The sequence below is a fragment of the Polyodon spathula genome, chromosome 6, assembly GCF_017654505.1.
Source record: "Polyodon spathula isolate WHYD16114869_AA chromosome 6, ASM1765450v1, whole genome shotgun sequence".
NCBI classification, from domain to species: Eukaryota; Metazoa; Chordata; class Actinopteri; order Acipenseriformes; family Polyodontidae; genus Polyodon; species Polyodon spathula.
Window position 1 is genome coordinate 17,591,934 of NC_054539.1, and position 24,200 is coordinate 17,616,133.

General features: G+C 37.4%; 1 protein-coding gene across 5 annotated transcripts in view; it reads right to left on the minus strand.

Moving 5' to 3' along the window:
- Positions 1-24,200, minus strand: part of LOC121316947 (SAM and SH3 domain-containing protein 1-like) — a 330,556-nt gene that overhangs the window by 49,466 nt on the left and 256,890 nt on the right. For 3 of the 5 annotated variants that reach the window (XM_041252344.1, XM_041252345.1, XM_041252348.1), the window contains exon 2: positions 2,419-2,547. In XM_041252344.1, the coding sequence (XP_041108278.1) occupies positions 2,419-2,547 (129 nt within the window). Of the gene's footprint in view, positions 1-2,418; positions 2,548-21,032; positions 21,282-21,323; positions 21,759-24,200 lie in introns of those variants that run through there. The other 2 variants (XM_041252346.1, XM_041252347.1) reach the window with 2 other exon arrangements.

Below are 24,200 nucleotides of genomic sequence, written 5' to 3' on the forward strand. Positions count from 1 at the left end.
TTAATTAAATAAATGCCTAGACGCACAAAAAATCCCAGAAGAATATGCCCGGACCACAAGGATTTTGTTGCAAAAGACAGCAAAGGAAAGAAGGTACAACTAGTGTGCAAGTACTGTCAAGTTACTATACATATTGTGCCAGGAAAAAAAGTAAAAGCATTTTGGGAAGTAACAGAAAACAGTAAACAGTAATCTCATACAGTACATAAAAAGCAAAAAGCAAAAGCCCCCCCCCCCCCCCAAAAAAAAAAAATAGCTGAAAAAATTAAATTAATAAAACGCCTAACAGGAGACCTAGATATAATCTAAGATTTACAGACTAAAACAGGTTGTTCCTTCCTACAGTTTTAGCACTCAGCATTGTGTCGTGCTACAGAGATTAATGTGGTCTTCTCTTCACTCGAGACGCAAGTTAAACCATTTTAAGGAAAGTGTTGCAGGATTTTATTCCAATCTGCCAAATAGCTTTTATGATTAATGCTATCAAGCATACACCTGTTGTACAGAGTTTCTGTTTTATGTAACATGCCTGTCTTTGACTGTGTGAATGCTGCTTCCTGATGATAAGCTGCAACACATTTGAATATACTCTTCTGTTGAAACATATTCAAATAAACAAGGAGTCTTCCTGCTTTTCTTTCAAGCCCGGTGCACAGTCTAAAGAAACCAGATGGCTGGTTTTACTTTTTTTTTTTTCTTCTTCTTCTTATATAACTTGCATTGATCCCGTTACAAATAATTACTACTACCATTATGATATGAGGGCCCGGTGCCCTCTCACACGATGTGGAAAATTCTTCATGAGCACATATCAAGGGATCCGGTTAGTTACAATAAAATACACATACTGTTTACTGTGCCTTTTTCATAATGTGTTTTCTTTATACCCTCCATGTATATGTACTGCGAAACAAATACAGTTATAAACAACTCCTCCTCTCAAAGTCAAAGGCATTTACTGGAGCCATCTCTAATGAGGTTTGTGTATTTAGTCTGCCTGCTTAGTAATCTTTTATAGATTAGCCCAGCATTTGAGTGGCACTTTGGAATCCCCCCAGATATATGTAAATTAGACGAACAATAGGCAGTGGGAGAATGTATTTAAAACACATTGGAATTTTGGGATTTATTCTTTTGTGTTCCAGTAACCAGAGTTCCCACCGAGTCCTAAATTAAGTTTACTTAACATTCAAAACCTGCTGTTAGACTAAATATGCCTCTTTGCCTACTGACGGTGCACTATTGCATTGACTGCATTTTTTTCCAAAACAACTCCAGGAAGGAAAAATAATTGAAATTTTGAAAACAGCAAGGCTGACCGTTTTTCTATTTTTAAAGTCGTCTTAACAGTGAAACCACTTTTTGTATCTGGGAACAATGTAATTTTAACTTTTGGCATGATCAGTATTTAATTATTTCCCAAGATGCAAGACTAACTCACTTGAAAACCTGGAATTCATTTAAATAAACAGAAACTGGGCATTTCCAATCTGTTCTTGGTGAAAATCATCCACTTGGTTGCTTATTTTCCATCAAACACACTCATTCACTAGAGAACCCCCCCACAGCTGATGATTCTCATAACTGTTTTACCTATCCAGCTTTACAGCTGAGCTCCATCAATTTACTTATCAGTATATAGTCATTTTTGTCTAGTGTGCCACTTTACCACTAAAGACAGACCCTCACTGAATGGCATGACATAGACCCAGTGATTATAATAGGATTACATCTTTTCATCTACAATAGGCAACACTGGGGGAACAAAATGGCTAGTTTATTTTTATTTATTTATTTCTTAATACAATGTGAGCAGAGTGTGTATTCTGTCTGCATCTCCACTTTAAATGGCTGGGCACGTTTTCGGGTTGGATCCATGACCAGTGTCAACCGCTGAGCGGGTGGGAAAACTCAGAATAGTTTTATTACATTAGAATTTGGATTTCATTAAAAAACTAAAAAAGGTAGCTTTGTTCCTTCTTACTGGTGTTTTATTTTCTGTCCCACGGCCTCAAAACACAGATGCCTGTACAAAAGAGCTCTGTTTAAAACATTACGATATTGAAAACCTACATGCAAGCATGGGAAAAAGTTTGCTTGTTGTTTTGTTGTGTATTATTAAAGCTTATATACAGCACCACACCAATTTTGGAAAAATGTAAACAAGACTGAAATATCTCGCAGTACAAGTATGTTCACCCATATAATATTTTACAGGTTGTGTTTACAGTGGCACATTGCCCTACTGAGTTCAAACAAATTCTCTCCGTTATAAATACCATACTTTCCTCGTTCCAATCTATTTCCATATAAGCTGCCATGTACTGTATAAGTACAGCTGTGTGAGCAAATTCTCTAAAAAATGCACTGGAATCTGGGGATTGATTTTCACAATAGTCACAAGGATCCTTTTCTTACCACGTCAATTTCCTGAGACACTCTCCGTCTGCGTAGCTCCTCCATCCTCTCACATACGTCGCTGAAACAGGTGTTGTAATACTCAGAGTACTGCTGGGCCAGGTCATCAATGTTTCCCAATGAACCATCCTAGAGAGAGAAGACAGAGCACGGTACAGCTGGTCAGCGGCCAGAAGAGATTAAACTTTCCAAATATATTTAAAAAAACGAAATCTGTTCAGTGGCAGAACACTTGGATGGACTTTTTCCTAAAACACATTCAGACTAAACCGTTTTGTTCATAAAATAATAATTACAAAAAAAAAAAAAAAAAAACACACAAACACACATCAGATTTTAATTGTACACTGGACACAGGTGCCAAAGAAGAAACCATTCAAACTGCTGAATTACAAACCTTGCATACTTTAAATCTGGCATTTCACAAAATGCCCTTGTTAAAACAAAGGCTTTTCATATGCCGTTAAGACTAACAACATACATTCATTACACATTGTACTGATCAACCAAATTGCCATATGTTGTCTCAGTTACCACCTACACAAAGTACACCTACAATTCCTTTACATTGCAAGAATGAGTAAGATCTGGGCACAATCCCATATCACGACTCATTTTAAATAGTTGGCAGAACTGATTTTTTTTTCCTACTAGGCATCGCATCCACAAACCATGGTATCTTCCCTCTCACTGACATAGCTGCATCCTTGCATGAACTGCCCTTGCACACACTCAGCAAAGCGTGATCTCCTGTCCTGACTTATGAAATACAAATCCTGTCATTTCCCAGAAATTCATCTAAAACAATTCAGTTTGTTTTGGGCACAATTTGTGACTGCACAGAGTTCCTGTTGTTATGCACTGTTACACACATGCCCCAGCACAGGCAGATGTGCTAAGCATTCCTATAAAGCTTGGGATGTTGAAATATCTGTCACAAGGTAACATTTAATTGAACCTTGAGACATTACATACATTATACAAAAAATATTAAATACACACACTGCTTTAACCATTCAAATTCCATAATGCTGACGGCTAATAAAGTTCCATACATGAAACATAAAGAAGGTGCCTCATGCCTTTGGTCAGGACACATGCTAATGGTTTACTCGTACTGCTGCATGAGTTTACATATATGTTGAAATATCAACACAGTAAAAAGTAATGAATGTGATAGTTACTGGGGATACTTGGGCTGTTAAATGCCCTTCTAAAATTAATCCCCCCATCACCTACAATCCTAACTGGGGGAAACCGTGCAATAAAAATAAAAAATCTATTTACTTATTGTTACTACAGTCAGCAAACATAAACAGCAACTTCTGATAACAAACATATCAATCAGTTTTCAATGGTTCCACATTACAGAGCACTAAGAGGCCTGCTGGCAGCTGTTCAGTGATGCACATGTTGTCCCTTATAATGGAAAGCTTTTCTATCGTAGTTTCAAAAAGGGAGAAATTCACCAAGCCTTTGTTAAAGTGTCGTAACGCTATTTTCTCTCTGAAAAATAAAAATAACATTACGAAACAATTAACAAACAACTTAAGAATACCAGAGCCCTTGAACTAAACCGAGTTGTTCACTTCAAGTTTTGAAACTTCAAAGGGTCCCCCCCTCCCCCCCCTAATGCCACATGTGGAGAAAATGGCTTTGTGAATTTCCCCTGCAGCTGTCCCAACTTTGACAAAAGTTCAGGTCTCAAAAGTAATCAGAGGCTCAGGGGTGTCTAAACTCAAAGGTACCTGTAATAGCTTAAAAAGCAAGTAGTGGGGTTCTGACAAAATATAGCGTTATAGGTCTCCACTTGTTGCTACAACTTCTTAAGTAACATACCTGTCATTTTTATTTTCACTGTTAACATCTTTATAACTTTACACTTATAGCTTTAAAGTCTGTTTTAAAGCTCTTTTGAAAATGGCCGCTCTAGTGCACTGGGTTTTGTGATCTGTTCTAAATCACTGCAAGGAAAAAAAAAACAAAAAACATAACTAGTGCTCTGGCTTTTCTGTTCCGTACCACTTCATGGATCGGTATCGCTGTGTTACCTGTCTCACAATGTGGACAACAATCCTTATACTATTAGTGCACTACAGCGGACATTTCTAAAAGAGCTTTGAAACAGACTTTAAAGTTAGAAGTCTAAAAAGTTGTCAGGATGTTAATATTAAAAAGAAAAATGGCAGGTATGTTATTTAAACAGTTGTAGCAATACGTGGGGACGTGTAACACTATATGTTTCAGAACACTTACTCTAAGCTGCTATACAATGGGAGTTTTTCCACTCCTCGAGTACCAGGGTTAAGTATGTCAGACACACTGCTTGTTCAAAATTAACATGCCTACTGGAGATGGGTTAGGCTTAGACTACTTACTGGTTAATGTAGCAAAAGCCAGGGTCATGTGGTCATTTCTCAGGGTGGATAGGTATTTAGAAACAATAGATAAACGGCTCCCCTACTTTGCAGGTTTTACACCTATACTCAAATTCTCTGACCAGCACCTGCAGATTTTCAACATAAAAGGTGCAACTAAGCTCTCCCATGACTTCTTAAAAAAAAAAAAAAAAAACATGTAAAGATATACAGTGGCTTGCAAAAGTATTGACCCCCCCCTTGGCATTTTTCCTATTTTGTTGCCTTACAACCTGAAATTAAAATTGATTTTTATTTGGATTCCATGTAATGGACATACACAAAATAGTCAAAATTGGTGAAGTGAAATGAAAAAAATAACTTGTTTAAAAAAATTCTAAAAAATAAATAACGGAAAAGTGGTGCGTGCATATGTATTCACCCCCTTTGCTATTAAGCCTCTAAATAAGATCTGGTGCAACCAATTACCTTCAGAAGTCACATAATTAGTTAAATAAAGTCCACCTGTGTGCAATCTAAGTGTCACATGATATCCGAATAAAAATATCCGAAACTTTGAACATCCCACGGAGCACCATTAAAGCAATTATTAAAAAATGGAAAGAATATGGCAACACAACAAACCTGGCAAGAGACGACCGCCCACCAAAACTCACGGATCAGGCAAGGAGGGCATTAATCAGAGAGGCAACAAAGAGACCAAATATAACCCTGAAGGAGCTGGAAAGCTCCACAGCGGAGATTGGAGTATCTGTCCATAGGACCACTTTAAGCCATACACTCCACAGAGCTGGGCTTTATGGAAGAGTGGCCAGAAAAAAGCCATTGCTTAAAGAAAAAAATAATCAAACACGTTTGGTGTTCGCCAAAAGGCATGTGGGAGACTCCCCAAACATATGGAAGAAGGTACTCTGGTCAGATGAGACTAAACTTGAGCTTTTTGGCCATCAAGGAAAACGCTATGTCTGGCGCAAACCCAACACCTCCCATCACCCCAAGAACACCATCCCCACAGTGAAGCATGGTGGTGGCAGCATCATGCTGTGGGGATGTTTTTCATCGGCAGGGACTGGGAAACTGGTCAGAATTGAAGGAATGATGGATGGCGCTAAATACAGGGAAATTCTTGAGGGAAACCTGTTTCAGTCTTCCAGAGATTTGAGACTGGGACGGAGGTTCACCTTCCAGCAGGACAATGACCCTATGCGTACTGCTAAAGCAACACTCGAGTGGTTTAAGGGGAAACATTTAAATGTCTTGGTATGGCCTAGTCAAAGCCCAGACCTCAATCCAATTGAGAATCTGTGGTATGACTTAAAGATTGCTGTACACCAGCAGAACCCATCCAACTTGAAGGAGCTGGAGCAGTTTTGCCTTGGAGAATGGACAAAAATCCCAGTGGCTAGATGTGCCAAGCTTACAGATACATACCCCAAGAGACTTGCAGCTGTAATTGCTGCAAAAGGTGGCTCTACAAAGTATTGACTTTGGGGGGGTGAATACTTATGCACGCTCAAGTTTTCTGTTTTTTTGTTTGTTTCACAATAAAAAATATTTTGCATCTTCAAAGTGGTAGGCATGTTCTGTAAATCAAATGATACAAACCCCCAAAAAATAAATTTTAAATTCCAGGTTGTAAGGCAACAAAATAGGAAAAATGCCAAAGGGGGGTCAATACTTTCGCAAGCCACTGTAGGCCAATCTTTTACAGTAAGTCAGATGCTTTATTTTCCATTTAATATGTTAGTTTTCTACAATAAAGCACTGTACATATAACAATAATATATAAAGACACAAGAGAGGCCACACTAAATTATGCGATGGGTTGTTTGTGCAACAACAGAAATTGCATGGTACGGGTTGCAATCACCCTTTCTGTTTTTATTATGGGTCATAATGTCATCGCCCCCTGGAAAAATAAATAAATAAATAAATACATACATACATAAATAAATCAGTAAGTTGGTTGTAGTACATTGGAGGATAAAATTAAGCAAAGATTTTGTGTTGACTTTGCCAGATAATGATTCTGGTTTTGCCAAGTTTAAATCATAAAAAACATTAAGGAGACCTGATCAAATATTGGCTCTCTGTAGCACCCAGCAGACTATACAAATCTGCCATCATGTATGAATAGGTTTTTATATCCGAGCCTCGTACAGCTGTGGAAAGCTAGTTTATTTATCTGCTGAAGGAGTCGCTGACAAGATGCCACACCAGCCCTTCCACTTGCATCCAGCTGCTGATTAAATACATGGCTGATTACTGGCAGTTTCCAGGGAACTATGCCAGCTATGAATGCAGGCCAGTTAATTAGCAAAACATTCCTCCAGCCTATACCACAATGGAATATGAACTTACTAATAACAGTTCAGCACGCAACACTCTTGAAATGCTAAAAATCAACCCAGAAAAAGTTTGGGGTTTAGAACTCACAGATAACTAGGTTGTGATTTTCCTTTAGGTTTCTGCCCTCAGACAAGTTATAAAATCATTTCTTTGAGACAACTTAAAAATGTATTTTAAAAACAATTCTGTGTAAAAACAGGAAACCGACTGGCATTACATTGTTTGCATAAACACATATTGCTTGTCTGTTCACACTTCTTAATCTAGGAAAACATATTTCCTGAAGAGGGTCTGACTGTTTCAAGATTTTATTTTTTTCTTTAACATACTAATTTTATTAAATCCTTTGTGTGAATAAACCATGAAAATTCTTACAGCGACAAAACAACTCATAGGCACAACTTTGCCATACTTGATAAAACTCCAATTCCCCATTGTTATAAAGCAATACAGCCCCACTGGGTGAAGTCCAAAAGCAAAAAGTATTTAAAATTCAAAGTGGCATGCTAAATAATTCGGTGCTTTAAGCACAGGGACCTATCTACCCAACTATACTTATATGCACCTGTTGCCATGTATTATTTCCATAGGTACCTCCTCTCTCCAAGTTTGTGAGAGTGTGTGTTTATAAACTGACCAATGTTAAAATTCAGTTCCATTCAGCCAAACAGTATACCCATCTCAATTGGTCTATGTCTACGAGTAAGATCAATTGAAATGGGAACCACATTTATTTTCAGGGATGGATTAAGGGTACTACTTTGAAACTTAAACAACTTGTTATTTGCTTCTATAATGTGGAAAATAACATTTTAATCCATGCGACTTTGGAAGTTAGCATTTTAATACTAAAGCTTGGTTTACAGGTGTGCTCTTGTTCCACAGGTGATTTATTTAGCGTTTGGTAAAGTGGGGCTACACTGTTGGGAATGGTAAAGTGAGGCTACACTTTTCGCTATCAATCTGAAAAACTGAACACTACACGCAGCCACGTTTTTGCTCATGCGATTTTCCAGAAGCCGCAAACAAGACCTTTAGTTCATATCAAATGTTGGGGTCTGAGCAGCACGGCTTCAGCGTGTCGCCAAGTAGTTGTTTTGCACTATTGTTTGAAAAATGCGACCACATACCAGAAAAAATGAATTATAACCATTAGACTCTGGGGTGAAACGCCATTTCTCACACTTTTTCATCTTCATTTATTTATCTTGACAGTAGCCTATTTTATTTCTCACCAATACATTTAATGTTTAATGTTCCCGACGCATGTTTTCCTTGTACCGTGTCTGCATGTGTTCTCTGGCTAAACAGTAGCCTACTGAAATTAAACAAGCGGCATCGGGAACTGAATTTGACATAGCAACTGTTTTTTAAAGGGCAATTGCATTTTAATTTTTTTTAAATAAATTTACCACATAACGTGTTGATTCAGTTATGACATATCTAAAATAAACTTAGTAAAAATGAGTACAATAGCTGACGTTGTTTTGTTTTCCTTCCAAAACTGACAAACCAAATAGCACTCAACAGGCAGCGCCTTCCTCATCGATCCTGCATCTCAATTTGCTGAAAATAACTGAGAAAGCTTATAATACAAAGGGATGTCACATCAGCGTTTACAAATACACAGTACACCTGTTTTTATTAGGCTACAATATAAAGCCTTCCATTCTTTATTTTATTGCATACATTTTGTCATGTTCATTTTTTATTTGTGACCTGCTATTTTGTCTGATTTTCTTTCTTTCTTTTAATTGTATGGATTTTATTGCTTGTTTCTGTATGCTCTTTATATGTATTATTGTAAGAGTTTTGGGATATTATATTGTATGTAGGGCACAAACATAAGACTAACATTGTCAGTTTATTTATGCTTTCGTTTTTATTTGCGTCCTGTAGTCTTCTTTCTTTTTTTTACGGTTTAGAATGCAGCAATCATATTTATTCGATTGGATGTACCCTATTAGTGTGTATGCTATATTGTGGTCATTTTGAGGACTTGTCTTATTTAAAGAACTGAAAGCGTTCCTTTGCTGTATTGTATTGACTGTGCTGTCAAAGGACAGTGTGTCATTTTGAGAGATGTCCTGCAGTGTTGATACCAAGCTTTTTCTAATTTGTGGGCGGAATATCCTCAAGTTTTGAATAATTTACATAGGTCAACTGTCTGACCATGTCATCAATGACTTTGTATCACTGAAGGCAAGAAAAGTACATTTGTAGGGTCTAAGTTTTGTTTCTATTAGTGCACTCCATTTGACATTTACAACGATTTTGAACCCTTTTTAAATTTATTTTATTATTCGCAGACTGCAAGTTCTGGGTGTGGTGGGTGGGTGGGGGTGCTGGATCTTGCACAGGGCACCATCAATGATCGGTATAGCTCTGGGTACAACAGTATACAAAGGTATTTAACCAGTGCAGATTCTTGTAGGATAAAAGCCATAATGTATGATTAATTGTCCATATTCATAGCAATAATACATTTGGCTACCACTGCCACTTCCAGACTGCCTGTACACCTTCATGACAACATCCTGATCTGTCATTAGTCAGCTGTGCTCACCTGATCTAAGGAAATGCACAATACCCATTGGCTGCAAAAAAACATTGGGGGAAAAAAAAAAAAGATTGAACAGAAACACAGATGGAATTACCAGATAGTGTGTCAGAAAATGTTGAATTGTGCTTTTTATTTAGTGCTTTGGTGCATGTTAGGTTTTTGGGGAACCACAGATTATTTTTTTTTAGCCAATAAGCTTGCGAGTTGTCCGACCATTATTATTCAGTTGCAATTATACCACAAAAGAACAATATTTCCAGTTGTTTCTGAAGAAATGTGTTACAGTTTTAAAATGTAACTACACATTGGCTAGATATTTAAACAATATTTTAACAAAGTACTGAACAGTCCAGGCACAGTGGCAGCTAAGCTATGCAAGGAAAGAGAATGTAATGGGGGTGGGGAAGAAATATGGAGGTGCTGACTGTAGCCCATCCTTTTTAGGAAGGTTTCCGGGGAAAATCTGCTATGCTGTAAAAGACAAGGGCGCCACAGACAGAGGACGGAAACTTGGGCGTTGTCCATCCCACAGCGCTGAGCTTATCGTCTGGCCTTCCATAAACAGGGAGTTTTGCAGCCTGTGAAAACATTGCTTTTAAATATGGAACTGAGTGCTATTTAAAAATGAAACACTTATTTGGAGACCCAGCCAACACTACAATACTCCTGGCAGGTCTTTACACCACTGCTTTTCTTTTCAAATGTCTTTCAAGATTTGACACAAACCTGTCCAATGAGAAACAAGAGTTTATTGATTTCATTTTAATTTTATCTTCACTTTTAGTTTTCAAAAAGGTCACGGTGAAATTGGAAAATGTTTCACAATTCCACACATAGTATTCTGCAGAATTTTTTTTTTTAAAAGCAAACAATCAAAAGACTATAGTAGCTCACTGGCATTACATTAGGTAGTCTTGTATACGAACAGCATACAATTACATTTGGTTAAAGTCCAAAATGACAATTTTAACCGCCTTTACACATGTTCTGACAATGTAAGACAGGAGTTACTGTACACAGCTCACCGCCTGTACACACTCAAACCCTACCGTACCTTGGAACTTTTTTTTTGTTTGTTTCAATGTATCAAATAACAAATGGAGGTCCACTTGAGCTGGAATGACATGCCTTGCTATAATTAAATAGTTAAATAACCTGCCAAAAGATTTTAGCTTCAAAAGTCAGGTACCAATTTGATGTCCAGTTAGCTGCAGTCATGCCTGGGCCTCTTGTTCAGTAATAATAAGAGCACAGTTACCGTACCTCAATCCTGCATTGTAGGGCTTAACGATGCATGTGGAACAGCATTGTTCTTTGATGGATACGTACTGCCAGAGAGGAGAGCTAAGGTGAGCTGAGCCTGTGTATCTGCAGTGTGTTGCAGGCACCACGCTGAGAGTCCCAAGGCATTCGGGAGTGGTTAGTGGGAGTGCCAGTGGGGAGGCAAGAATTGGAAAATTGCTCCAAGCAACAGAATTACCAGACACTCATTCTCAGTGTTTTTTTTTTTTTTTCTTGCTGATGTGACAGTTTAAAAAGTAAATAACTTGTACCTTCATTGTCACATATTTCAGGACTGCATGAACTCTTTGGTCCAGAGTACTTGATAAACTTAACTAGTGTGGTAAAGTCACTAGTGGTAAATATGTCAGAATGATTAAAACATTGTTCCCCATAAAGTGTAATGGCAGTGAGCAGACCAGTAGGGCCCTCAGGCAGTTGATAATCCTTTTAAAAATTACAATTCCCAGAAGCCACTTAGCCTACAAATGAGGAACAGCTGTGCACCCTTGTTTTAAATGATCACTAATTGTTAATGTTGTGTTGATTGGCTGGAATGTTTGCATCACAGGGATAAAAGCTGTCCTTTATTCAAAGATGTTGTGGGTTGCTAAGGAGGTGGTTATAGTGTAAAACTGTGTGTTTTTGGAATCTTGATATACGCAAGTGAAAAAACGGATTGTATTTTGTTGCTGGTAAACGCCTTAGCTGTCCTGTATTAGATAGGGAACCTTTCTGTGTTAGTTAGTACTTCAAAGTGAAGTTAGGTTGGTTTGTTTGGTTTTCGTTCTAGTTCACCATGTAAATAATAGAACTCACTGTCCGTTTAGAACTGTACTAACAACTCAGACCTGTTTTATCCAACATACCCAACCTGCACTAGCCTCGCTACCACACTAGTGTATCTGAAATGTGTAAATGCTGCAGTTCAGGATTCACCTAAAGTGGCATTCGGTTGTAAAGAAGTCAGCTTACCTTATAAAAAAGTTAAAATAAATAAAACACACTGACAATGCAGCAATGCTCACTGCCTTCCAAAGAAGCCACAAGGTAGAAGTTTTGCAAGAACCTGCAGCCAAGACCTACCAGGTATCTTTACCACTGTTGTGGTGCCTAAGATGCACATTTATATTATATTACATTGTGTTTTAATTCACTGAATCATTTAACAGGCCACACCCTGTCCCTCAAGTATGTCTACTGTATAATACGGTGAATGAGCAGCAGAAAAAACAGTAGTTTTCTATAGCTCAGTAAACAACAGCCTTTGAAATTTGAGCATCAGCTTTTTAAACAGAGTTTTTGCCGCTGCGTTCCTGCCAAAAGCCTTAAACAGAACTGTATCCAACCTTCCATGCTTTAATGTTTAAGAAACAATATGCTCAAAGCATTCTGAATACAATACACCTTGTAGGCATTCTTCTGTGCAATATTGTTGGTATAGTATAATTTTTTTTTAACCCATCGTATTCCAGAAAGAACTTAATCATTGTCTGCATACAGTACATCTATGTCCAAAACCGTGAAATTATCTTTTTAAATGCCAGTTACAAACATCTGTTGAACTCAGTGTCTAAATATGCACAAACCAAAGCCCGACACACATTCCTCCCACATCTGAATCTGGCTGTTCCAAACAATATTGTCATTTATACAATCAAAAACTAAATTTGATACCCAGAATCTCAACAAAAGCAGCCATAAATAGGTTCACAACATACTTTTCAGTAAGTATTCATTTGAAGCCACCTCATTTACAGTTTGTTACAGTTTTCTGTAAACGCTGTGTATGTCAGTTACAGCAAACCTTCGGCCAGACCTTCAATAAGATGAGTGCCCTGAGGAAACATCTGGTCCCAGAAGACCATTGATAGAAAAAAAAAAAAAACACTAGTTTATATTGGACTGCACTTGCAAGAACATAAGGGGGACATTAATATTATGCAGATCTGTTTGAAAAGTACAAGCATGCTCTATGTGCATAAATAGCTCTTTATAAAAGGATTGTTAGAAGGCTGCATTCTGATTAGTCCATCTGTGTTCCAAGCCATTACAATATCCAGCGCAATGTCACAATTAAGAACTACTTAGAAACAAAGGCAAATCACTGCACCTGTGCTATTCATGTATCACTGCACCAGCAAAATCAAAGAAAATACCTGTCAAAATACCTGCTGTCATGGAAGACACTAAAAGACATCAAGATGTCTTGTCATATCTTCTGGTTTGTGTTAATTTGCACTACAAACCAGTTTGCTATTTTAGAGAAGACGCTGTTTTGGTATTTTATTTTACACACCAGTCATTTTCTGTAACTTCGGTCAGATTCAGTTGCCAGATCAATTTTTTAACTGTGGATATTTTTATATTTTTCGACAGTATTTGCATTACTACACGCAATGTCTTAACCGTCCGACTCTCGCCTTTCTTCACTGTCTCTCTTCTCCTTTACTACCACACACAGGTACAAAAACGTAGCATTGACGTGCTCGAAAAAAATTCGAAATGACCGGTTTTCTGAAAAAAACACAATTTGACAAAATGAATTACTTAATTAATAATCTTCATCCCAATATAGCACCTTAAACTGTTACGCTGTTTGGTATACTCTAAAGCCAATGGGAGTGAATTACCTGGTAACAACATTACCTAGAATATGCAGGAAGGCAGGCACCTCACAGATATACAGCTAAGCAAGGTTTTTACAGTTATTTAAAGTCTTTATTAATAAAAAAATGTATTGCTTTTACTGAAACAAAAAAAAAGGAAAATGTTTTACTTGAATTTTATTTTTAGTTCATAGGGACTATTTTCTGTTGTGGAAGGTTACATCTCAAAATGTTAATAAATCTTTAGAAACTATATAGACTTCTCCTTTCTTTTTTATAAAATGTTTATAAATCACTTGTACACTTGAGTGCATGTGTTGTGCTGGATATTGTCACTTCTTGGTTGGTTGCAGGGAATCAACTGCATCACGTGCCTAACAACACACCAAGAAGTGACACTATCCAACACAAACCATGCCCTCCCGTGCCGTATTGCTCAACTGTATAATTCTATCTTCACAACACTAAATGCCTCTGTGGTATCCTCAACTCAAAACATCAGTTGTAATAAAACCTCACACAAAGGAAAATGGAAAAAAAACTGTTTACAGGGCAGCAGTGTTAATTCGGACCATTCCTTCCAAGGAATCGTTAATACTGCTGAGACAAAAGTGGCTTTTAAAGACCAACAGCAAGGAAAGTGGTTGTATGTAAAGCTGGGTACGATGTTAACCAAAAAAAAAAAAAAAGAAAAAGAAAAAAGAAATCTGCTTTACTTCTTGACACATTTTAGAGACTTATAACATGCCAAGACGGGCAATCGTCACTAAAACTGTTATTTATATAGGCTAGCATTTTCTTGCATCATGTTGTAAACATTTGTTTAAAAGGTATTTTTGTTTGAATCTGATTTTTTTCACCCATTGTCACAATTACCTCAAACTGGTCAATTTTACCTTAATGGCAATTGCAGGATTGTACCGTACTGACAGGTAAATGTGAGAGATCTAACTTAAGAGAAAGTAGTGGACAGTTTTTGTTGTTGATTTATTGAAAGGAGTACTGTACGCAGAAGCATGTGTTAATTTGCAGATTACACAATTTGAACAGCATTGACAAAAAAAAAGGAAAAATGTATAGTAAACAAAAGTGTTTGAGTTTAGCAAACTGTGCACTGCACTAAACACATGTGCACATACTTAAATTCAGACCAAACTGTGCATCAGAGCCATGGTGTCAACAGTGGCGACCAATCATAATCCACACACATTTTATTTATATATATATATATATATATATATATATATATATATATATATATATTGACTGACACACACACACACACACACACACACTGAGTGTACAAAACATTAGGAACACCTGCTTTTTCCCTGAATCCTTGAAATAGACTGACAAGGTGAATCAAGGTGAAAGCTATGATCCCTTATTGATGTAGCCTGTTAAATTCACTTCAATCAGTGTAGATGAAGGGGAGACAGGTTAAAGAAGGATTTTTAAGCCTCGACACAATTGAGACATGGATTGTGTATGTGTGCTATTCAGAGGGTAAATGGGCAAGACAAAAGATTTAAGTGCCTTTGAACGGGGAATGGTAGTAGTTGCCAGGCACGCCGGTTTGAGTGTGTCAGAGACTGCAACGCTGCTGGGTTTTTCACAATCAGCAGTTTGCCGTGTGTATCAACGATGGTCCACCACCCAAAGGACATCCAGCCAACGGCAGGCCAGTGGTCGAAAACGGCTCATTGATGAAAGAGGCCAAAGGAGGTTGACACAAAATGTGCAGAGCAACAGACGGGCTACAGTTAGTCAACTGACAGTCCAGTACAACATTGGTGCCGAAAGACCCATGAAAGAATGCACAACTCATCGTACCTTGACACGAATGGGGTATGGCAGCCAACGACCTAACAGAGTTCCACTTCTTTCAAAAAAACATAAGAAACTGTGGTTGCAGTGGGCTAAGGAACGAAAACACTGGACACTGGAAGATTGGAAAAACATTGCCTGGTCTGATGAATCCCGCTAATGGGAGGACTAGGGTACCAAGAAAACCACGAGTACATTCCTCCATCATGCTGCGTGTCAACATTGCAGGCTGGTGGTGGTGGTGGTGGGGTGTGTTTCCATGGCACACATTGGGCCCCTTGATAAAAGTGGAGCAATGTTTGAATGCCACAGGATATCTGAACATCATTGCCAATCAGGTGCATCCCTTCATGGCAGCAGTGTATCCATCTGCTAATAGATTTTTTCAGCAGGACAATGCCCCATGCCACAAGGCTAGGATTGTCCAGGAATGGTTCCACGAACATGACAGTGAATTCAGCTTACTGAAGTGGCCTGCCTAGTCACCAGATATCAATCCAATTGAGCATCTATGGGATGAGATGGAATGAGCTATTCGGAGTAGAGATCCACTACCAGCCAACGACACAACTGTGGGAAGCATTGGAGTCAACATAGTGGAACTCTTTCGACACCTTGCAGTCCATGCGCTGACGAACTGAAGCTGTTCTGAGGGCAAAAGGGGGTGCAACTCAATATTAGGAAGTTGTTCCTAATGTTTTGTACACTCAGTGTGTGTTATATATATATATATATATATATATATATATATATATATATATATATATATATATATATATATATATATATATATACTTATTTCTTTCTTAGTTATGGAGACACAAACAATAAAAATGAAACAGACAAAACAATTGGTTTAGTAACTTACTTTGGTGAGATTTTGTTAGGGTGGAGGAATTTCATATTTTATAGCACTACATGGAAATGCAGAGCATTACTCAAACACACATTGCTCTCACATCAGTGCTAATAAATTATCATGGTTTTCCTGTACTGAACACAGGAAAGTCTCTTTATGTTCTTAATGTGAACTACATCCACTTAATGTATTTTTACAACTTAAACAAGACACAGAAGCAGTATTTCTTGTATGACACTTTACACTGAACAGTTCCTCGAATATGGCATTACTAGCCGGAACACTGGTCTTCTTGACTTTTTGCTGGGATAAGCAACTGCTGGATTTTTTAGGAGAATTTTGCAGTACGACAGAATCTACCTGGATTACATCAACCACTTATTTATAGTGGTAATATTAGCATAACCATAGATAGGTGGTTAATACAATCCAGTTCCCTAGCACTACAAAATGCTCTACTAAATTAATCTGTGGATTATCCTGGCTGGGTGCAGGTTGCGTCAATCAACCACTTAGTTTATTATAGATTTACCTCACAATGTATGGTTGAGTAGAAGTAGAATGTCGACAATGTCAATATTTCTCAAAACTAGTCCACCAAAAGATTTGTAAAAGTAGGCTAGTTACAGAATCTAAAGTAATGCATTTTCAAAGTGGAAATTGCAAAACAATCACATGGCTGTTCGTGGCTTTGAAAACAAACTTGTAAGTGGAACTGCGGGAAAGTCTCTCCTTATATTCATTTTAAATAAATATTTCTGTATTTCAAACATTTTGCATCCTAGATGCAAAATAAATTCATTTAATATGTCTTCTGTTCACGGGATGTACAGAATGGGAAATGGGTGCAGACGTGCACATTCATGGTAATCTTTCACATTGCAGCAAAATGACCTTAAAGTACTTCCTTGTTTAAAAAAAACTGTTCTGGAATAGCATGCTCCAGTCCTGTAGGTGGCATCATTAAGCCTCATATTTGGCTAACTTAATATTAAGAAGGATATTTACTTTTTGACATTTCTGGCGCCAGACCAGTGTCTGACAATGTGGCAAAGCAGTAGTCAATCAGAAGTTTTCTTGCTAAGCAGTCAGCATCTTCTGACTGTACAAGTGCTGAGGCCTCTGCGGAACACCTCCCAAGAGAACACTTTGCCCAAGGGAACACCCTTGTGGTGAAACTGATTTTTCCCATTTTAAATGCTCCGGCTAAACAGGAACTTCGCTTAAAAGAAAACCTTCTTGACACTTATAGTGATTCGTTCACAAATGATACAGTATTGGTGTTTTATAACCTGATAACTGAGTATTATCAAACTGAAATTTAAATGGTTTACTCAGTCTTTTCAAAAGCGACAGTGTCTTGAGGCACACAGATTGGCTTATTAAATCTTTCCAGAACAGGAGTCATATCACTGACTCATTTGTATTTTGATTTCCAGAGTGCTCCTCATTGCTACAAAATGGCATGCAAACAAAACGGCAAGATGCGCCGCTGTTTCTCTTGCTGCAAAAAGTTAGATTGTTCGAGCTCTTGAAAAAAACCTGAATCAGACAGAAGTCGCCGAGCGATTTGATGTTTCCCGTTCTGGTGAGTTGCTTCACCATTCTGTTAAATAATGTGCATGTCTCATATATTGCTGCTTGGTGTGTCAATTGGTGTGAGAATTTAGTTTGACAGTTAGTTTATTAATGTTAGTTTGTCTGCTACTTGATTATTATAGTTTATTAACACACATATACGTATTCAGTTCATTTCATATATTGATGCAAGTGCATCATGACAGGTAATACACATTTATTTACTGATTCACATTGTGTCTGGTGGTCAACTCTGTCTTAGAGAACACTTTGGATGGAAGAACACTTCGTCTGCTTCACGAGGGGGGTTCTCTTACCCGGAGACTACTGTACAGTGACCAAAGCAATTGCAAGCAGCAGTAATGCAGAAAAAAAAATGCAAACAAAAAATACTTTCTTATAATTCTGTGGATTGTTTACTGAGACCACAATATGTACTGTAGTAAATCTTCACTTAAGGCACAGCGATCCTTTTATTAGAATGCAGAAAAAGATGAAAACACATGTAGATGAAGGCAACAAAACACTGCTTAGAACCTTGCCTCGTTGTAATAGGAACGGTCTACTGTTAGTATATACTAGCATAAAGAAAAGTGTCTGTATTCATATGTTTACCTATACACAGACAGAGATTGTTTAAACTATGATATAACACAGAGTTTAAATGTTCCAAAATGCACGGCCCTGGGTTTTTAAGCCTTTGTGTTCACAACTGACTGTTTAGTATCTTATGGATGGGATGCAAAAGTCTGCGCATGTGCGTTTCAGAAATGTATGAACAGAAAACTTATAGCAGAGGTCATGCTACTTTCACAGATTTATGTGCTCCAACAAACAAAAAAACTGATGACAAATGGCGCAACTTCAAAGGCCATTAATCTTTCTATCAAATTCTTTCTTTCTTCAATGGATTTAATTACTCACACATTTTATAAAAATAATTTTACAACACTATTTCAAAACATGACTGCTTAGCACAAAACACCATTCTCTAGTTATACTTTGCCAAATATAGACAAATTACACCCAGTAAACACAAATTAAATGAATATCTAAACTGAACAAACAGAAACATCAAATGATATGGTTTGGCACAGGTTCATTATTAGCTAAACCAGTCCATAACTTTGGTAATTCCAGATGTGATGCAACCACTCAAAAAATAAAAACTACAAGCATTATAAATTGAGTAACTCTGAAGCCATAATACCTGCTTTCACTAGATACTGTCTTGAAACCATTAAAAAGACGATTAGCCCCTAAAGGATTAACTGAACAAAGTGAGCATGAGAGTGATGTTTGGTGAAATGCCTGATGCACAAGGGTTAGGGTCCCATTCCCGTTCCAGACAGCATTGGTTTTACCTGTACTGTTTATGCTAAAGCAATAGTCCCTCCAACAACAGTAATCTATTTAAATTCTATAAACTTTTAGTCTCGAAATGAGCACATCTAACTACAGTATTTCCAGTACTGGTAACTCAATTTAAAAGTTGTTTTTAGTGGTAACAGTCCGAATAGCAGATTAAGTTGACCAACTAAAGTAGTACCATACCTGTTTTGTCCCTAACACATACAAACATAGCATTTGAAAGAAGTAATAACCATTATTCAATTATAATCAAATCTACATAAAGAATCCTCCACCGATCAGGCCTTAGTTGTAGTCCATCACAGCCTACCACTACACAAATTATTCTACAAAGCCTAGTTATTATTCACTGTTAACTACATCTGGCCTCTCAGTCACAGGAAGCATCAGAAGGGTCAAGTAAAATGAAATGCTGCATCCTACAAGCCCTTTCCATTCAAATGTAATGTTTGTTAAACTGACAAATCATCAATATCACTGGCAAGACTTTGAAACTTTATCAAACTCCTACCTATGAAGCCAGGCCAATCACCACAAAAATCATTGACTTTGTCTGTTACACTATTTTCATGAAATTACCCTTAAAAATATAATAGAAATAATCTATGTCTATTAACTTTTGCAACTAAAATATCAAAGTTTTACTTTACCAGGGTCATTATTTAAACATGCTTAATAATAAAATAACACTATATGGGGGTGGCCCAATCATTGGCCAGTCCACTACCACCACCCCCCCACCCCCCCATGCGTGCTTATTGGAGTTCAGCCTGGACAAAGGACTCCTCAGTTCTCTTTTAACTTGCCTGCTGGAACACAAACAGATTGCCCACATGCAAAACAGCTCCAATACACAAGAATGCATCTAAACTCTACTGCTACTGGGAATTGGCTATTCGTGGCATTTTTGGAGGCTGATGTTGCAAGTACACATTAAGAATGCTTCGATTAGCTGAAACTGAAGAGATACATTAAAACAATGATGTTATGAAACAGTAGGCTTCTGGTCACCATATAAGCTTCAACGCAATGGAAAAACACACTCCCGAGACCGGCTGTCAACAAGGGAGTTGCTTTGTATTTCTAAAACAGACACACAGCCCTTAACCCCGTATAATTAGTCTGACAACTTTCTCGTTATATATTTGTGGCAGGTTTACTTCAGACACCTGGAAAAATACTTAACCACCTAACGTCATGTTCGACTGAAAACAAGACTCTTCATCAATTGCTAAATAATAATAAACCTATAAACTAAATAAACTTATAGCTCGCCAACAAATAACCTTAAGAACTGATTAGACTAATTTGAATTATTGTACAACGGTAATAAAGGCAAACTAACAGAATAGTTTTGTATAAAAAAATAATAATGTAGGCTACTGACTTGAAAATATGCACCACGGGTTCGAATTGGTTTGGCGTTTTTTTTGTTTGTATTTATTTATTTTTATTACCGTAAATGCATAAACTCAGCAACATCAGTTAAAATCTAAAAAGAAACTTCTGAACTGTGACACTGTAATATTTGCAATTAAGTCTAAATAATGTAGTTGTAGTGCTAGCTAGTGAAACCTCCTCAGCAACCCATCCTTACGTATTACATTCCCACATGCACAACGCGCACTCGCAGCACAGCACGGCATCAACAAGTTTTAACATCATTTTTCACATTCAGCGTGTTTCTCTTTATTTGCACAGATCTTGGCACGGACTTCATTCCCGGATTAGTGAACATTTACAAAATGCTCATTTTGTATCCCCGCGACAATATTTTTAAATAAAGTGTAAGCACATACCATTTTCAATCTCTGGACGTAGCACCAATTTCCAGTCTGAGGAGACGTAGTCCACAATATAAATGTACACGTTTTTCAATCCCGTTTTAATTCAAATGGCAATTGTAGCCATTTTTTAAGACGCCTTGGCTGAATGTCTTCGCATGTCACCATGCCCTATCAGTCAAATCCTAAATGGGCAACTGAAACCCTTTTGGTAACACATGAGTGAAGAGGCTGACTCATATGACTGTACTCTTCCTGCCTCCACTCCCCTCCCCCATCCCGATCCCAAATGACCCACAGACTTACCAGCATGCCCATGACATCGGTCCATAGCTTAGAGAAGTTGTCAGGCACCTTGTTGTCTAACTGGGGCTCTGGGCTGGAGGTACCTTGATCACCCTCCATTACTTTCCTTGCCTGACTTAGACAGTCTCAGAGCAGACACATGAAAATAAAAACACGCACCCCAGAAGCAGACAACACTGTATCTGTCCTGAAATCTATTACCATGCGTTGCTTCAACTATTCATGATTCGTATATCCAGTGAAGACACCCACACGCTTCAAGTAAACAACAGATACAAAAATATTCTCCCAGGGGAAAGCGACGTCCAACTTCAGAAACGATATCGTTCCATCTTTCATGTGTTTTTGTTTTGTTTTTTTTTTCTTTTCTTACAAGCAATGGCACTGACTAGAACCCCAAAGTTTACATTCCTTCCCAAAACTTGTCTGGTGAAGCCTGCAAAAACGCACAGGGAATAACAACGGGCCTGAACCAAAAAGTTCCAGGAGGGGGGAAATCTAACAATATGCGAGAAAAAGGACTTTACACTTCAAAGTCTTGGTTTACAAGACAGAAATGTGTTTCTTACAATGCTTCACGCGCTATTTTAAAAAGGTACAGACCGTGTTGTTAAAAATCTCAGCACTGAATATTTTTCTAAAATTATCTGTACACCCCCCCCCCCACCGCTAATATTAACTCCCCCAACTTCACATGACTAGTTTGTCTCTCCTCCCTGCTAAACATTTAGCAACTAAAGATGCTACCAGTTTAAGATGTTGTGGACATTAGCAGCAAGCAGGGACATCTCCTCTTAACGTGATGGCCGAAGTTTATTGCAGATTATGTGCACGTGATTATGAACATTTTAAGACAATATGTGTGTAGTCATTTTTTTCCTGCAAGTGGTTCACGCTAGTTTTTGACATTTAAAACGCATCGTTTTTACAGCCACCACCTTTTCCCCTGGGCAAGACACAATTACCCTGCCTCGTTAAAAGAAAGAAGAAAAAAAACTCCCTGAACACTGTTTAAGGAAAGACGTATTGTTTATGTCCCATTTATATATGTTATTTGAACTTTGCAATGTTCATTATTTACACTCATTATCCAATGCATTATTTAAAAATGTTACAGGTAGTTCTACTGTTCTCTCAATCAATGCTCACAAACGAGATGATGCATGATGAGACTGAGAAACCTAAAACACATTAATTGAAAAAAAAAAATGCATTCCACAAAATCCCACTTTAGGAACAAAAATACACCCTTGCCTCATTTGTAATTCTTCATAATTACTACAGATATAATGTCAAACTAACACTTTGTGGTTAGGTGGTTAGATTTACTTTTAAGTAACTTCCAGGATTCTATTTAATTTCAGGGGGTTGACTTTCACGAAAACACACACACACACACATATAGCTGTCGACAAAAGTTTACTCTCTATTTGCAACAATGTTATTTACCATTAGAACATGGCTAGCGATTTCCTGTAACCTGATTGGTCAATCAGGCGGTCTTAAACTACGATTAAGCCCGCCCGAATGTTAGTATTCACACTTTGTTTACTCGCCGTTTCAAATCAGTCCGCCTGAAAAAAAAACAAAAAAAAACGCACACACACATCCCGCAGACCTGTATATTCGTTTCTGATATTACAGTATTTACCCTTTCCTGCTTGATGGAAGAACACCTGTGTTCTTATTGTACACACACACTGAACGCAGCCTGTCAATGTCTACTTTCTAGCTGTCCTTACTGTATCCATTTAAATTTAAAATAGCAAATAAAGTTGTTGTTTTTATTTTTAAACTCACACGAAAATAGTGTTAATCAGTATAGAAACCACTCTATGGTTTTATTCACAAGTTGTAAAACAAATAGATGCAGAATGACATTCAATAACTTTATTTCAACAGACCACCAGCAACACAAACAAGGTACCATGTTCTCTATCACTTTGAATAAACTTTATGAACACAACAAACAGCACCATTACCAATACCACTTAAAAAAAAAAAAAAGTAGCCTAACAGTAAATACTGAAAGAGAACATATCATGTTAAATGCGAAGGAAGTGCTTTTTGTTATAGAGCCCCCAAACTTTGGAATGAGCTGCCAGCACATGTGACCGAAGCTGAGACTATCTGTTTTTAAAACCAGACTAAACATATTTGTTTGAGCTGGCATTTTTATAATATGTATATACCTGTTTTAGTTTTTATGGTTGTATCTGTTTGTATTTTCTCTGCATTATACATGTATTTTTTATTTAGTTACTGGTGTTTACATTATATATCAAACTTTTTTCAATCAGACATGTTTGTTTGTTTGTTTTGTTTTTATAAATGTGACTGTTTTTGTCCTGTAAAGTGCTTTGAGATACACCTGTATAAAGAGTGCTATATAAATAAACTTTGATTTAATCTGATTTGATATCTGGCTGCACAAATATGCAGTCAAATCCTATTAAAAAAAAAGGTTATCGATAACAAACACTTCACAAAACAGGATACGAACAGCTGCGTGTAAGTAGAATATTTTCATTAAATATGGTCCTGTATTAAGTTGTTATTTACGCCGCAACCAGAAGTAACCTACAGGGTCCACCGCTTGGATTAAACCACACAGCCTGAATAGACCGCTGATATTTTTTGAGAAAACAGCATTACTTATGGAATACTGGGTAAATGCTTAGCAACCAAAACTAGTTCTTCATAAAACCAGGATAAAACTATTAGAAAAACATATTTTTAAATGTTGTTTAACGCATCCATATTCTTAGCATTTGAGCACTCAGGAGCAGGCTTAATCGTGTGGCAATGCCCTTCTTGTTACGTTAATGCCCTCGCCTCTGGCTTGGGCATGTAACTGCATGAGGCGGGCATTACCAC